Raw genomic sequence first — 17,077 nt, 5'->3', positions numbered from 1 at the left:
TATATTTACTCAAATACTGTAAAAGAATATTTTGTCAGCAAAAAGACCATTTCTGTATTAATAACTTGTGTGTTACATTGAGTTCTTGAAGAAAACTTTGCTTCCTGCACAGTGAACGAAAAATCCAAAAATTGAAATAAAACAAGGCTGCGTTCAACAACAGTAAAACTATATGAAAACACCTGTTTAGAAACTCTCACACGACTCCTGCAGGCTAATCCAAGTCTCATTTATCAGCCTGTTCCCATCCAAACCTGTCAAATACCAACACTCTGACAGTGATCTGGGCGTCAGATACCGACGCACAAAGGCACCTGTCGCGGCCGTATAATATGCACCGGGCGGCAGCAGTTGTTGATGCAGCGGCCACCAACCAAAGTCCTCAAACACAGGCGCTAAGTCGGTGGATGCAACTGACTTTAAAGGGTAAATTCCGGTCTGTAAATAAGGTTGAATCTAAGTTACTTCCTGTCAACCTTTATTTTGGGTGTCCCCTTTTTCTTTTGATCTTATGGAACTTTTATTTTGACGCTTCTCCTGGTGGAAACAGGATATTAAAGCATAAAAGTTTGAGAACAAAGGAGGGAAGACACACAACCCACGCTGACACGGGGAGAACATGTCGGAGCACCTGGAGGAAACCCACGCTGACACGAGGAGAACATGTCGGAGCACCTGGAGGAAACCCACGCTGACACGGGGAGAACATGTCGGAGCACCTGGAGGAAACCCACGCTGACACAGGGAGAACATGTCGGAGCACCTGGAGGAAACCCACGCTGACACGGGGAGAACATGTCAAATAAAATGAAATGACAAATAGATTCCAGTGTTGAGTATGAGTATTTGGAAAGTGACATTTTGTCGTTGCATCAGACAGTAGAGAGTTTTATATCCGTTGCAGCAGTTCTTTATATTTATTCATTGATTAGAAACATATTTTGCATCTCACACAGCAACTCCATTACATTCTTTACATTTGTTCTTGTAACAAAATCATCTGTCACACATAAACAGGAGTGCACCTCACATTTCTTTGCATAAAATAATAGTATTAATAATAGTAGTTTGTGTATTAGGCGGACAGGATTTCTGCAGCAGTGAAACAGATCTGAGGTCAGGTCATGAAGGACAGCTGGACATTTAAAGGAGACGTTTTTAAAAGCCTGCTGTGTTAAAACAACACTCACGTACACATGTATGCTGAGGTCTTCAAGAGGAAATGTGAAGCCTCATATTAAAGATCTATTTCAATTTATTCACATTATTCTTTAGCTGTACATGACCAGGTGAGATTTGAATTTATATTGATGATGATGATTCCCATTTATTCCACTTTATGTTTTCTAATGGTGGGATGTAACTGAGTACATTTATTTACTCTAGCACTGTACTTTATGCCTATGCTGATGTACATATTTCATGTATTTCACTTTATACGTCTACTCTGCTACATCTCAATGGTAAATATTGTACTTTTTACTTGCCTCCATTTATGTAACTGCTTTTGTTACTTTACAGATTCAGATTATTAAAAAAAATACGTAAGCATAATGATTCGCTCAGCCCCTCCGTCTCTCTGTGAGACTCATGACACTACTGCTGCAGGACTGGAGCTCTGTGACACAGACACAGTGACCTGGCTAACTGTTAGCATCACAATGCTAGCGTTAACCAATGGTTATTTACAGGTTAAACAACAAAATCAAACGATTCTGGTGTTGGTGTGAGATTGCTTGGTGTTGGATGTTAACCGCTGCTGCAGAGCAAAATATGACGAGTAGTTATGAGAACATGTTTACCATGTTAGCTTGTGCTAACCACGCAGAGAGAGCACGAAGACAGCGGCTCAGGGAGGCACTGCTTCAAACGGCAGCAACAGCTGATCGTCGGCAATCAGCGCCATAACAGATTCTAATTCTGTGGGAAACGCTTTTAATAATTTACTCCGTGGCAGCATCACAACTATATTTGCAATTTTTCCGTTTCGTGATTGATGCTGCTGTTTGTATGTGTTTCACACAGCAGGTTTAAAAACATCTGCCCTCATGTGACAACTGTTACAATTAAAGATTAAAGGGTGAAATTCAAGTGTGACCTTCAGCAGAGCTGCACGTGTTTGACTGTTCACATAAAAGACAACACGAGGAGCAGGAGGAGGGGTACACGGTCACAGAGCGTGTCTCCTTTAAATGTCATCTGTTGTTTGTCAGTGAATGACCTCAAGGCTGAAATAGCCACGCACACACACACACAGACACACACACACACATACACACAGATACACAGATTGTATTGGTGGAAAAGAGGGGTGTAACTAGTCAGAGAGGGAGGAGGAGATCATGATGGTGTGACAAGAAGATAATACGTTTGTATTCTAATTTACTTAATGAACACACCACAGAGAATCTGTGCACAGTGGTGTTGATGCTTTTGCTTCAGTAAAAAAAGGCAAGTGATGGAGTGTTTCTTTTTTTTTTTTTTTTTTAAGATTTCTTTTTTGACTTTTTTGCCTTTAGCAAAGCAGCAAGTCTTAGAAAGTGTAGCATGAGATGGGGACAGAGAGAGAGGGGGTGACGTGCAGCAAAGGGCTGGAGTTGGAATCAAACCAGCAGCTGCTGCAGCTAGGACACAGCCTTTATACACGGGGCGCTGGCTCTACGGGGCGAGCTAGTTGGCGCCCTGTGATGGAGTGGTTTTGACCTAAATTACGTTCATGAACACATCAGACAGAAGGCGTTAACAGTGCGAATAAACACATAAAATATTTAAGGTGGGGAGTTAAAAAAAAGCAGCTGGAAGTCAAACAGTGGAGTGGTGCTATGTGACGACACTGCAGCAGTCGCCATGGTAACATTTTGGGAGAGGCTGGGTGTACTGAGTGACATCAGACTGATATCTGTCCGAGTCGTGTGTTTTGTCAGTAAACCTGATATTAGATTGTGATTATGGAGTTTTAAAAAAGGTGATGGAGCACACACACTGTAACACACACACAAACACACACACACACTGAACACACTCACTCTTCAGATAAAAATAAATCAGATCACATGTGTAGCCACAGCCTCAGCAGCTTGAAGGGTTGGAAGGAGGAGGAGGAGGAGGAGGAGGAGGAGGAGGAGGAGGCTGGTTGTCAGTCAGTCTCCCGGAGGCCACAGCGCCTCCTGAACTCCTGCCCTCGTTCATGGATCCATTTATTGGACACTGCAGGCAGACAGAGAGATGATTCAGATTCAGATGATGACGACACAACTGTGTTTAAAATCACGACTGTCTGAACAATCAAAGGCAGAAATCAGAAAAACATCAGATCTATAAAGAGCTGTGTGTTGGTCTGATTCTGTTCTGGAGCCACAGTCAGATGTTCAGGAACATTTACACTGGAGTTGAAACCAGTGACTAATACAGATCTACTTTTTACGAGCACGATTATCATCAAGTAAAAGGTGGGAATATCTGTACTGGTGGTAAAACTGCTCTGCACGGACACTTGAAGTAAAAGCATCCTGGAGCGCCGGCAGCAGAACGCACCGTCCTGTTCATATTGTGTCTTCATCCATGCATTATATATCAGGCTTATCAAGTTCAGCAGTCGTCACTTAAATATTCGGCACCACTGCTAACGTTACACTACGCATCATCTAGCGTAGTTATCTGGCTGTTTAATTTTTTCTGTTAACTTTAACGGACATGCACGAGCGAGAAAATGGCTTCAACTAATGTTACATTACATTTCTGTTGAGAACTCACCCCACTTGTTTCCGACCAGAACAGGACAGGCAGCGTGTCTGGTCAGAAAGTCTCCTTCTCCACTGGGGTACAGATTATACCAGAACACTGCCGTCCCCTGAACACACACACACAAACAGCGACACTTCACTGTTAGAGCTGAAACCATTTATCTACTCGTCCATTAGCTGTAACTGTCGCTGCAGCTTCAAAGGAACCCTTGGAAATTGAACATCAAATATTAATAAAAACATCACCTGTACCTGTTTCTTGTTTCTAAAAATATGGCTACAAAAAAGTTTTTATAAAAATAATTCAACCTTTTTAAACTGTTTAAAATTCAAGTCTTAAAGTTTTATTTGTCACATATTTTTATAATGTTAAGTGCAGCATACTCCAAAGAATGTGCTGAAAGACCACTGTGTATTAATTACTTTCAATAATAACCGTAAATAATAAGGATTAGAAAGAAGAAATACCAAAATAAAATTACAAAATGAAAAATATATGTAACATGAGCATTAAAAAGTGCATTGTTTCATATATATATGAAGACTATACAATTAAAAAAATCAGATAAAATCTGAACTACAACTAAAATAAATAGTTAGTAAATTAATAATCATTTTAGTCATTTAATCAAGCAGAACAATCCCCAACATTCACATGTTCTAACTTCTCTAATGTGAATATTTGTTTGTTTCTTCATCTTCTTTGAAAATAAATTAAATATGATTCTATTATCAAACAATTAATCATGGAAACAGTCAGAAGTTTAAAGGTCAGTGACAATAATCAGTTAATTGATCCTCTGAAGTGAACAGTACCTTTTTGGGCCACACAGCAGCTCCGACTTCCGTGAAGACTGTGGCGCCCCCTGCCTGTACATCACTCATCTGCAGGAGGAGACAGCTCATCAGCTTCAGCAGCACATTGTTTAATACTGCTTAATAATAATTAATATTAATGATGACTGACGTAGAGCAGCCAGGTGGCGATTCTGTTTCCTGTCCCGAGCTCTTCAAAAGCATCTGGTTCATCTTTCTGGAAAAAAAAAAAAATCAGGACAAATCCGGAGGGTCGTTTGTGATTTTAGAGGTGAATTATTTGCAGACAGTGAAACACACAACACCTCAGTGACTCCTGCTGCACAAGTCAAACATTTACTTACCCGTCCAAAGTCGAAGTGCGGCTCGTACTGTCCTCCAACACCATAGTTCGCCACCTGCAGCAGCATTTTAAGGAATGAAGAAATATATCAAATTAAAGTTTGGCCCTGAATCACAGGTTGTATTAGCAGCACTCTGGACCTGATTTACATGAATTCATGGTGTCTGTATGTTAACTTATGAAGTGATGAAGCCATGGGCATCGCTAATTTCCCATCAAGTCTGTTTTTATATTTCACAACTTTTGTGTGGGACGTGGCGTACGGCTCCTTCAGGCTTCGTTTTGTGTGTACACAGTATTTATTAATGAGACTCCAGGTGAGTGTTACCTGCAGCTCCTCTGCTGTGGTGACGTCCAGGCCAGTGATGTCCTCGATCCTCTGGTTGATCCTGTCCACCACCGGATGTTCAAACGCTCCGAGCCAAGCGCTGAGGGAGGAGAGGAGAGGAGAGGAGAGGAGAGGAGAGGAGAGGAGAGGAGAGGAGAGGAGGATACTGTCACGCATTTAAAATCATTAACTGAACAGTAAAGGCACGCACTGAACTGAAATCAAAGAACCAGTGGAAACGAAGGCCGACTATTGCGTTGCCTGTGTCTCGGCCAAAAAGTTGCACTTGAACACACAAACAAAGACGTCAGCCAACATGTACGTTCTGCGCCTGCGTGAGAGGAAATAACTCTCCACACCAGCAGGTGGCGTCAGTCTGTGTTCACCATTCAAAAAGTGGAGCCAGCTCTTCTTACCTCTTGGAGACTCTGTAGTGGGCCGTGGTCAGTTTGCCTGTCTGAGGGTCGTGAACTGTGGCACGTCTGAGCTAGTTCATCCATCACATTATAAATACACAGAGACAGACAGAGAGAGAGAGAGACAGGTCAGTAGCTGACACAGAGATGCTGCAGTCAGGGAGGCAACATCAGCTCTGTTTCCTGCTCTCATGTTTGTTCATTCATCAACATGTGAGCAGGAAACAGAGCTGTAATATTAAAAGTACTGATACAGTGGGGCGTCAGTGGCTTAGTGGTAGAGCAGGCGCCCCATGTACAAGGCTGTTGCCGCAGTGGCCCGGGTTCGACTCCAGCCTGTGGCCCTTTGCTGCATGTCACTCCCTCTCTCTGTCCCCCTTTCACGCTCAGCTTTCCTATCGATTAAAGGCAAAAATGCCCCCAAAAAGTATTGATACAGTTACAGGGCCTGAGGACACAGAGGGGAGAGCTGCAGGACAGAGTGCAGCTCGGACCGCATTTTCCTGACCGAACCCGACAGCCTTTTTGATTTTTAAAGGAACATACATTTGTGACCATACATGGAGTCCGATCCAGGTTTTCCGGCCAGCCCAGCGCTCCGCGATTCAAGCAGTCCATTCCAGTGATCTGCTCCAGCGCTTACTATCAATCCACCAGGCCAGCTATTTTAATTTCAATGTTAGACATTTTAAAGATTTCTTGTGTTGATTTATTTTCTATTTATTAAGGGGCCAAAGCAGCCAAAGAAAACCAGCTATATTTTTTATTTAATGTTAATGTTCAAGTTTAAAGTTTGTTTATTTAAACCTGTTAACAATAAACAGGTCAGTTTCTCATACCAACTGTTGTGGATCATTCTAACTAACCCGATTAAGTTGTTCTTGTTAGAGTAATAACGCTTGATCAAACCTTTTCTAACATGACTGACAACAAAATATGTGAATATGTATAATACGCGCTTGGACTGACAACAAAATATGTGAATATGTATAATACGCGCTTGGATCGGATTGGTATCGGTATCGGCCAAAACTCAAGGCTGTAATATCGGTATCGGATCGGAAGTGAAAAAGCTGGATCGGGACATCCCTACTGACATAGTTATTGTTATGGACAGTGTGTAAATGACCATTAAAAGGCTGCTGGTACGCGCAGCCAAACACGCCGCACGCACAACAGCACTGTACACACACTCTATTGGTGCGGAGCCTGTGTTGCGTTCAGGCGTTGTGATGTAAATAACAAATTCCCGCACTTGAATAGGCCATAGCACAACACAGCAGTATGTCAACCTGAGCCAAATTTTGGATTTGTTTTCCAAACCTGGCCCAGATTAGATTATTATCATTTAATAATAGTTATATTCTGTTAGACTGTGGTTATTCTATAACAGTTTGTATTCTGTCAGATCATTATGACACACTTGGTGTCTGAATTAAACTGTTTGTAACTCTGTTAAAACAGTTATCTATGAAGGAAAGAAAAAAACACATCAATATAACAGCTGATTCATAACTTTAAAACAGAAGTGATTGTTACTGCTGTAGCTGATGAGTGAGTGTGTTAGCCTGGCATGCTAACATTAGCATCTTGTATTAGAGCGCATAAACACAAACATGACTGACTCACCCGGGGTTTAGCCAGCTCCTTCACCTTCTCCATCTCAGCGTCCGACACGATGTCGTGGTATCGGACTATGCGGGGGCGGTCCCACTCATCCTCCTGCTTCACCGGACCAATCACGTATTTCGGGTGGCGGTTGTTGTCATAGTAACGGCAGAAGAGGCGGCTCTGCCTGCGAGGGTTCTGTCAGAAAAGACAGACGGAATGATGATGATGATGATGATGATGATATCTAACAGTGAAGCGTTTTATGTGTTTGTTTCCGTCTCCTCACCATCCTGATGCCCTCGCCGCGACACAGCTGTTCGTACTTCTTCCTCTCTGGCAGGTAATCGGCAGATTGACCCCGGGTCTCCCTCCTCTGCCTGACCTCACTCTCATTCTCAGTCCCCTCCACCTTCTTCTGTTTGGCCAGCTGATACTCAAAGTACTTCAGGTTCCCGTTGGCTCGCTGGTGCGTCGGGTCTAAACAGGAAGTGTCATAATCCAGCTCAGTCAGACGTAAAAAAAAAAAAAAAAAAAAAAGGTCAAATGGTACATGGAGGACATAAATAAATATAAAAATAAATTCATAAATAAATTAAATAATAAACATTGAAATGAATATGAAAATAAATAAATGCATAAATAAAGTTGATAATTAAACACAACATAAATAAATTAATATCTCAAATTTATTTCTGCATTTTTGTACAACTACATTTATTTATTCATTTATTATTTCAGTATTTATTTATATTATTTATATTTCTTTAATTTCATATTTAATTATTTATTTATTTAGACATGTATTCATTCATGTATTTATTTATTTTTGTATTTATTTATACATTCAAGTGTTTCTATATTTATTTATTCCTGTATATTTTAAATTGTATAAGTTATTATATATTATTTGTTTATTTATTGATACTTAATTCATTTTTTGTCCTCCATAAAATTCTGTGCATCCCATGACTGACCGAGCTCCAGCAGCCTCTGGGTGTAGGTCAGCGCTCCCTCCAGCTCCCCCTGCTGGTAGACGGAGTAGCTCAGGTAGTCCAGGATGGCAACGGCATCCACGGTGTCAGACGCCTCTCCCCCGTCCAGCTGCTTCAGGGCCTGAACCATCCACAGCTCCGTGTGGTAGTAGTCCGCCTCCGAGTATGCCACCTTCCCGAGGTCGTAGCAGTCGTCCACAGTCAGAGTGGTCCGGTGTGAGGCCACCGAGGACGTGCCTGAGGCGGCGAGAGAGGGGCACAAAATCCTTCCTGAGTGGATGTTTCTCACTTAGGGTTCTCTATCTGTCTTTTTTTCCACAGCCGGGACATTTTATGGAACTTAGGAACATTTACTGAGCTCTCGGGGTCTAAAGACAGACTGAGTGTCAGCTCTCAACATCCTGCAGCTTGTGTATAAATCACTCTGCAGCTCAGCACCCAAATATATCTCTGACATGCTTGTGACATATGAACCTTCTCGGACCCTGAGGACCTCTCGGGCCAGCCTACTGACCGTCCTAAGAGGCAGCACAAACCCATAATAACCTCCCAGATGTTAGGCAGCCCCGACTCTGAACACTTTAAAGTCAAAACTAAATACATTCCTTTTTTACACTGCCCGCTCCACCCTGTACTGACTGCAAACTGATTTTTAAACTTGATTTTAACTCATTTTAAATATTTTTTTTAATCTTTGCACTTTTTTTATTACATTTTAAATCATTTAGTAATTAAATTTACCTTTTAAATATTTTTGTCTATTTATTCTTTTATTGTAAATCTGTATCCTTTATCATGTTTTATATTTTATTGCTCTGTAAAACACTTTACATTGCCCTGGTGTATGAAAGGTGTTACACAAATAAAGCTGCCTTGCCTAAGTTTACTTCGTGGTGCCAAAAACGTCCCTGCTCCTAAGGTGAGACTTTCTGGTAGTCCAAATTATTATCAAGCAAGAGGACGCAGCATGACAACATGTTTTACAGACTATGAATTCTGAAATATAAATAAAATTGGCTTAATAACATTTATGTGATAAACTGAGTCTCTGTATTTCTTCTATGACTGAATGATAACACCTCTGCTGTGACATTAGAACTAAAAAAACTAAATAAAAGTAATAAAACTATAAATATTGCAACTTTTTATTAGGGCTGCCCCTTGAAAGTCAGAGATTCGAATCATCAGTTGGAGACTCCTCAGTCCACTAAGATTGCTTCGAGTCGAGCAGTACTCTTTGGTACAGACAGCTGCGAACGTCACGTAGCGGCACAGAGGAGGAGAAGCTTTCCACCATAAGGCTCTGAGAGAACATCATCTTCTCTCTTCTACGTGGAGGTGCTGAATTAACAGCTCATAGACACTTAATACGACACAGTCTCTGACTTTGGTTTGATAGCTAGTGTTGGCAAAAAATGTTGTTGCACATTTCCGACCTGTTGTTAGCTTGTTTACTATATTACATGAATGCTGCTTTCACACAGAACATCTAACTGAGCCCAACCTTCAAAACTTCAAATGAAAAAGTAAATAAATACATCAGCAAATATATATATTTAAAAGCCTGAATCTGATTTGACTGACATAATTCTGAGTCGACCCTACTTCCAACAAACCCTTTCAGTCCAGTACCTTTGGAACCAACAGTAACCCTTCAGACATGGTACCTAGACTCTCGGTCTGTTCAGACAGTCCTCTTAAATGTGGGCGGGGTTGTTGTCACTCACTGCTCCGTCCAGCACTCGCTGTATTTCCTCATCAGCGGTGACACAGATGGAAGTCTGCACCTGGTTTATCGTCCACAGAACGAGGCTGCACGCCCACATTTTCAGAACAAAACAGAACAGGCTGCAGTGAGAGTCTCTCTCCATGGGATATTTAAAAATAGCAGCTTTGTGCATTTAGTCCTTCTCAGGCAAGCTCAGGGGTTTAGTGTTGCTGTAGCCCACAGGAAGTGAGGATTAGAATATAAAGTCATTACTAAAAGTGTGTGTCATATAAAAACTAAAGTGATGGTCAAAGTTGTCACAGTGAAATTTAAGGTGTGCTGATGGATTCACGTCATCAACTCATGCATTGAGTAACATTACAAGTTAACGTTCCACCTTAAAAGTTGCCGGCAGTCGGCCCAGTGAATGAAGTTATTTTTTTCCCTTTCACTTTATAGTTGTAGTTTACTGATGTATGAACAGAGGTTACATAAAACCAGAGTGACCGTCCTCTACTGACCAATCAGACTGCAGGGTTTCTAGCTCCACCTTTTAGTACCAGATCTGTGTGCTAGGTACCCCAACAGAGGGGGGACCAAACATGGAGACGCTAAGGAACGCTTCTGTTGGTACCATCCACAACTTTTCACTGTGGAGACAGAAAAAAAGTGAACTGAACTGAACTGCTCGGTGGAAACGAGGCTTTATGTGCAAATATTGTGTCTTTATTATCATCTATTTTTCTTGTAGATTCCTGACGCATATTGTTGTATATATTCTTTCTTATTGTGACCATAGTGGCCAAAATAATCTTGTTGTAATGTTAATTTCTGACGTCCAGGCTTTGCTCTCACCTGGCAGCTGCCCGGTGGAGATGGTGTTGGTGTCCAGCTGATAGGTGTCCAGCAGCCTCATCAGTGCTTTGGCGGCTCCAATCTGGTCGTCATCGTTGGGGAAGTACTGCCTCTGGATGGTGAGGTTAGAGATGAACACTGAAGAACACCACAGAAGAAAAACGGCTAGTGTCACTAATAATGAAGGATGAAGGACATGATGAAATACACAAATCATATATGTGTGTTCACCATCAGCCGTGTCAGTGAGCACCAGGCTCTCCAGCTCCCCCCACTCTGTGTTCAGCCTCTTCATCAGTTTGAAGGCGTTCACCGGGTGTCCCAGGAAACCCTCGGGGTCCTGGGTGGCTGCTGCAGAGAGGACGTCCAGTTTGTCCGCCCATCTGAGGACGGACACACACACACACACACACACACACACACACAGGTAACAGAGTGTGTATTTAATCTGCGGCCACACCTCCAGGACAGACAACAGAAATGGAGCAGAAAACTGGGTCTTTTCTCAGGTCAGACAATGTTTCAGGAAAACTTTTGTTTAGTCACAGTCTGTAATAAACTACCAGAGGGAACAACTATTCAGAGCGCACCCTCATCCCGTAACACACACCACAGATCAAACACAAAGACATGCTGAAGCGTTTTCACACTCTGCTCTCAAAATATATTGTTTTTAACCAGGGCTGTCCGCTGATTAAAAATTAACCTAATTAATAACATGCTCTGTGATTAATTAATCTCAATAAATCACATACATCAACTTTGATTTATCTGGTTTGACTGATGAATCATTTGTGTTATTATCATTTTGTTCATTTCACAAAGACAGTTTCAGCATCAGTCTGTCTGTGGTGTACTGACAAAACAACACCTGAGACGTCTCTTACTTTTTAATCTGCTCCAGTTTGGTCTCCTCTGCTCGGATGTAGTCCTTCAGCGAGGTGACCAGGTCCTTCTCTGTGAACAGCAGGTCAGTCATCTGACCTGAGGACACACAGTTTCATCATTTCATCAATTAACTGTCAGAATAGAGGAATCATTTTCTCAACATCCAACGTGACGTCTTCAAACTGATTGTTTTTTTTTCTGTAACAGTTAATTCTAACAGTTTAAAACCAAAATACAATAACTGGTCACTTTATTAGGTACACCTTGCTCATACCAGGTTTGATTGTACCATGACAGTGTGTCTCCTTCTGTATGAAACTTTTATAACAGCTGAGGAACAAACACAGAAGTTATCTGGATGTTTTTTTAAATCCTCTTTTCATTTGTTTATATCCAGAGTGAAGCAGAGGAGTACGATGTATGAATGAACAGGAGGAAAACAAACACTGGATTCACTCACCGATGGAGGTGAAGAAGTCATTGTGAGCTGAGCAGCAGCTGAAGAGGAGGATGTGGATCAACAGCCAACAGAAAGCCATCCAGTCTGCAGAGAGAGTAACCAGGCGGACACACGAGTTTATTGATCAGAGTTCCTGATTTAAATCATCATTTTGTTGATTTATTTTACAGAGACAAAGATCATATATAGCTGTTTGTGTAACGACAGCATTTAACTTCCTGAATGAAAAAAATTGGTTTGTAGAAAACAATGAATCATTTAATCAATAGACAGAAAACTGATCTGCACCTATTTTTGCTAAATGATTAATATTTATCAACCAAAGATGCTGATCGCTCCTCACTAATGGTTTCTCCACTGTGAGAACTTTCTGTTTCTCTGTTTCATGTCTCTGAGTTTTGGACTGATGGTCGAACAAAACAAGACAAGTGAGGACGTTCCGCTGGAGTCTGACACTTCTAATTTTCTAATTAAGATGCGGGGACAAAATGTTAACTTCCCTACTGTCTCATCAAGTCACAATACAATACTATTGCCATGTTAAATCTGTTGAGATATGCTATTGCAATAACATATACTGCAATATATTGCGATTTATTACCTTTTTCCAACTGCAAATAATGTCCCCAAAGGAAAACTTGATGGCGACATCACCAGTCATTTTTATTGCAGCACTTTGTAAATGGTAAACTGAAAAGGCACTCCAGTGGGTACAATCTTAATCTGTGTTTATATTATTAATAATTTATATAATAATAATTAAAAAAATTAATTAAATTAAAAAAATTTAAAAAAAAATCGTTACTTGGCAACCGTGTCATGACACAATATTACCACACAAATATCTCACCATACTTTTTTTTTTCTGCCACTCCTACTGTGTCATAGAATAAACCAAGGAATATCTCAGTCCTTTTAATGGACTTCATATCTCGGACTGTTTAGTTAGTGCATTTCTATTTTTGACTTGGTATATTGAGCTTAACTTTTGATCCCAACAGAAGAAAACTAAATTTTCCATGTTGTGTGTTTAAAGCAACTTCTACCTTTCTTGCATTTCACACAGCACTTAGAAAAAATTTGAACATCCACAACTCCACCTCCCTCCAAAGTCCCATCCCCCTCCTCCTGCAACTCCACCTCCCTCCAAAGTCCCATCCCCCTCCTCCATTACGTCCTCATTACGTCTATGATAGACGTAGGCGTTGGCATGGTAACATTAGATACATGGAAGAGAAGAGTAAGTGTAACGTTACAGCCAAGACAGTCAAAAGCAACCCCGGAGTTTTAAAACTCAACCAGAGTCAGTGATGACTGATGAGTTTTTGAATAAGGTTTAGGGCTGTCAAAAAAAACCTGAAGTTCGAAATATATTCTAATATATATATTTTCTCTTGTGGAAAACTACGCACTGAAGTATCCAAACATTGCTCAGATAGCGAGGCAGAAGTTGGTCATACCTGGCACTTCAGTGAGGTCAGAACAGGTGTTTTCATCCGAGTGTCACGTTCATATTGCGCCAGCAATAAGCATCTTATTTTTTGTGTTTTTATGTAAAAATAAATACATTAATTAATTAATAATAATAATAACAATAATACATTCAAATATTATTCAAACTCCACTAAATTTATTCGAAAATACTCAAACTCACTTTCATGGAGCTTTTGACAGTCCTAATAAGGTTACAGTGCTAACATTAGATAGTAGCGTTAACGTTACTAGTAAGTGGAAACGCACAAGGAAAATAACGTTAATGTTTCACAGTCTACGCTACAGTAGGCTAACATTAGCCATTAGAAACTGGATACTGTGTTGTTATATAACGAGATATGTTAAATTAGAAGCAAACTAAACATAACGTTACCTGTCCTGCACAGTCAAACACAACCCTGGAGTTTTGAAACTTATCCGGGGTTAGTGATGACTGATGAGTTTTCGAATAAGGTTACAGTGCTAACGCTAGATAGTAGCGTTAACGTTACTAGTAAGTGGAAACGCACAAGGGAGATAACGTTAATGTTTGAGAAGCTACGCTACAGTAGGCGCTCGGCCAATCATTGCATTTGGTCCGAGTGCAAAGATTGGCCGGAGTTTTCTTAGAACCATATGAGAATGGTATAATTATGAGTTTGTATCTCTGGTGGAATTCACTTACATTTTTAGTGTGTCATCAGCATATTAATAGCATTTTAACCTAAACAAAGAAAAGTGTCAAATTTCCAGAAAGTTAAGTGTCGCTTTAACAGGTTCTTGTTTTCTTTTGTTTTGTTTTAAATGGCTAATCTAACATCAGGCCAGAGGACAACAGTTAAAAATTTGCTTTCCAGCAGACACTGGCACATTTACAGTGATGCTGATTAACAAGGACGCACAATATTTTTTCCCTTTTTCCCAATATCCGATATCAAACAACTTGCTTGGCTAATAACCAATACCGATATCGATATATCCACTTTTACCCAACTAATTTTAGTGATCATCAGGTCACTAAAGACATCAAATTCAATACTTTTCAGTGTCTATAATATTCATTTATTGTGCAACATAAGAAAAAGCATACTGGCCAATATCGGCCAATACCGATGACGTGCAGATATTAACTGCGCATCCTTGCTTCATGTACATAATTGTACCCGAAAAAAGAAATAAATACAAACACAAATACAAATAATAATAATAATAATAATAATAGTAATAATGGAGTTACAATTTTAAAACAAGGGTAACTTATCTCAACGTTTTAAACAAACAATTGTTTGTGTTTTTTGTCAAAAATTTCTTTCATTTATATCAGTTTCGTTTCCCTTAAAGAAAATGGCCTCATTAAATTAACCGTTAATCGGTGTTAGACAGTTTAACATCATTCCTCAGCAAAGACAACACAAAACAACCTGAATAACTACATGTGTTTCCTCATATTGGATGTATTTATTGTTGTTGTTTGTACATTTGGACAGAACAGTAAATTTTATCTCGTCGTTTCAGATCCTGAGCTGAGCTGTCTGAAACTTTAACTTTAATTTAACCTTAAAACAGAGAATGTGAAGAGAAGCAGTTAGGCATGTCCTGACATCACCCAGTGACCTGTGTCTGAACTGGGAGGATTTATTCTGCTCACAGACGCCACAGACACGAAATAAACACATATGAAGGTCAAAATAACAAACTAATATCTGCTGTAACGTTACCTCTGACAGCGGGACTGTTGTCTGTAGTAAAGTGAGGAAGCAGCGAAGGAAATTTCTAGATAAACCAGAGTTCTACACAGAGTTTCTGTCTAATGTCATCCCGCCATAACGGGCACGAAGAAGACATGACAGAGGGGGTGTTACCGTAAAAATAACCGTGACAACAACAACTCCCACGGTGGTTTGAAACGAAGTCAACAAATTCCCCAAATTCCCACTTGTGTTGCTCCAAAGTCAAGCTAGCACCAGTAAACACACACAACTTCTTCTTCCTCCTCCTAGTCTTCTTCTTCTCCGTCTCCTCCGCTGCTTCTTACAAAATGGCGGCTCAGAACGTTTTCCCGCCACCTGCTGGACTGGAGGGTGAATCACTACACTGAACTTTTTGTCTTTATGTAATGGTAGTTTGTTAGTTTGGGACTTTAGCACCATAACAGTATAAATCATGAATAATAATCACACAAAAGTCATATTGTTATGAATGGTCATTTGTTTATCATTTAAAAAGGACAAAGTTGTACACTGCTCAAAGTGTAAAATCTTTACTGATGTACATTGTGTAATTTGTTGAGAACAAAATGACGTACCAACGGTCAGTGGAAACCAAAATCACCAACCCACTGAGGGTTGAATTCAAAATCACACCGAAAATCAAAGTAAACATTTTAAATCACAGGTTGATCCGACTCATCATGTGACTGTAGTGTGTACAGCCCCCGCCTGCCTGTATGACCTCCTGACAATGTCTGGGCTCCTGATGAGTTGGCAGATGGTGTCCTGGGGGATCTCCTCCCAGACCTGGATCAGGGCATCAGTGAGCTCCTGGACAGTCTGTGGTGGTACTTGGCGGTCAATGGCAGCAATGTCTTCATCATCCAGGAACTGCCTACCCACTCTGGACACATGAGGCCAGGCCCTGCACCAGGAGGAACCCAGGGCCCACTGCACGAGGAGGAACCCAGGGCCCTCCGCACCAGGAGGACCCTAGGGCCGGCTGCACCAGGAGGAACCCAGGGCCCACTGCACGAGGAGGAACCCAGGGCCCACTGCATGGAGGAAACCAGGGCCCTCCGCACCAGGAGGAACCCAGAGCCCTCTGCACCAGCATAAGGTCTGACAGTGGCTCGGAGGATATCATCCCAGTGCCTAACAGCAGTCAGCGTACTGTTGGCTCTGACATGGAGGTCTGTGTGACCCTCCAAGGATCTGCCTCCCAGACCATCACTGACCCACCACCAAACCCGTCATGCTGGATGATGTCACAGGCAGCATAACGTTCACCACGGCGTCTCCAGACTCTTTAACACCTGTCACATGTGCTCAGTGCGAACCTGCTCTCATCTGTGAAGAGAACGGGGTGCCGATGGTGGACCTGCCAGTCCTGGTGTTCTCTGGTGAATGATGGAGCTGCACGGTGCTGGGCTGTGAGCACAGGTCCCACTAGAGGACGTGGGGCCCTCATGCCACCCTCATGGAGTCTGTTTCTGACAGTGTGGTCAGAAACATGCACACCAGTAGCCTGCTGGAGGTCATGTTGTAGGGCTCTGGGGCCTACTAGAATCTATACAATCAATTTTTTTTCTGTCCACTACAAACATAATGACGTTCAGAGAGATGAACAGAATGAAAAATTTATCATATTAGATCAAACAGATGTTGACAAAGTTTTCCTTTGGGAACATAATTTGTGGTTGAAAAAAGCTAATCACAATATATTGCAATATTT

General features: G+C 41.2%; 1 protein-coding gene across 3 annotated transcripts; it reads right to left on the bottom strand.

The window, feature by feature from the left end:
- Window positions 1-75: 75 nt before the first annotated feature.
- On the bottom strand, window positions 76-15,630 carry LOC126399441 (prolyl 4-hydroxylase subunit alpha-1-like). 3 transcript variants are annotated; one of them, XR_007570887.1, is made up of 16 exons: window positions 15,352-15,630; window positions 12,161-12,244; window positions 11,700-11,796; window positions 11,044-11,195; window positions 10,813-10,950; window positions 8,232-8,486; window positions 7,544-7,734; window positions 7,276-7,452; window positions 5,647-5,717; window positions 5,231-5,330; window positions 4,904-4,957; window positions 4,711-4,776; window positions 4,560-4,628; window positions 3,754-3,850; window positions 3,027-3,207; window positions 76-779 (listed from the first exon to the last, which is right to left on the bottom strand). XR_007570887.1 is itself a non-coding variant. In XM_050059405.1 (15 exons), exons 2-15 carry the CDS (start codon window positions 12,237-12,239, stop codon window positions 3,137-3,139), a joined length of 1,617 nt encoding a protein of 538 aa, XP_049915362.1. In that variant the 5' UTR covers window positions 12,240-12,244; window positions 15,352-15,630; the 3' UTR covers window positions 903-3,136. The 3 variants fall into 3 exon arrangements, 2 of the variants coding, with proteins under 2 accessions (XP_049915362.1, XP_049915363.1); XM_050059405.1 differs by lacking the exon at window positions 76-779 and having other exon boundaries at window positions 903-3,207; XM_050059406.1 differs by lacking the exon at window positions 76-779 and having other exon boundaries at window positions 903-3,207; window positions 15,496-15,626.
- Window positions 15,631-17,077: the final 1,447 nt, after the last annotated feature.

Source organism: Epinephelus moara, chromosome 13 (assembly GCF_006386435.1).
Source record: "Epinephelus moara isolate mb chromosome 13, YSFRI_EMoa_1.0, whole genome shotgun sequence".
In the NCBI taxonomy this organism is placed as follows: Eukaryota; Metazoa; Chordata; class Actinopteri; order Perciformes; family Serranidae; genus Epinephelus; species Epinephelus moara.
Note: the sequence above shows the minus strand (reverse complement) of the source record. Positions and strands in the feature narration are given on the sequence as shown.

What these genes read in the sequence shown, in the direction of transcription:
- LOC126399441 (XM_050059405.1), bottom strand. Translation starts at nt 12,239, where the DNA reads ATGGCTTTCTGTTGGCTGTTGATCCACATCCTCCTCTTCAGCTGCTGC. An exon ending in AAACTGGAGCAGATTAAAAA is followed by an intron (nt 11,196 to 11,699) that starts GTAAGAGACGTC and finishes GTCCGTCCTCAG; the next exon opens with ATGGGCGGACAAACTGGACG. An exon ending in TCTGGTCGGAAACAAGTGGG is followed by an intron (nt 3,208 to 3,753) that starts GTGAGTTCTCAA and finishes GTCTGCCTGCAG; the next exon opens with TGTCCAATAAATGGATCCAT.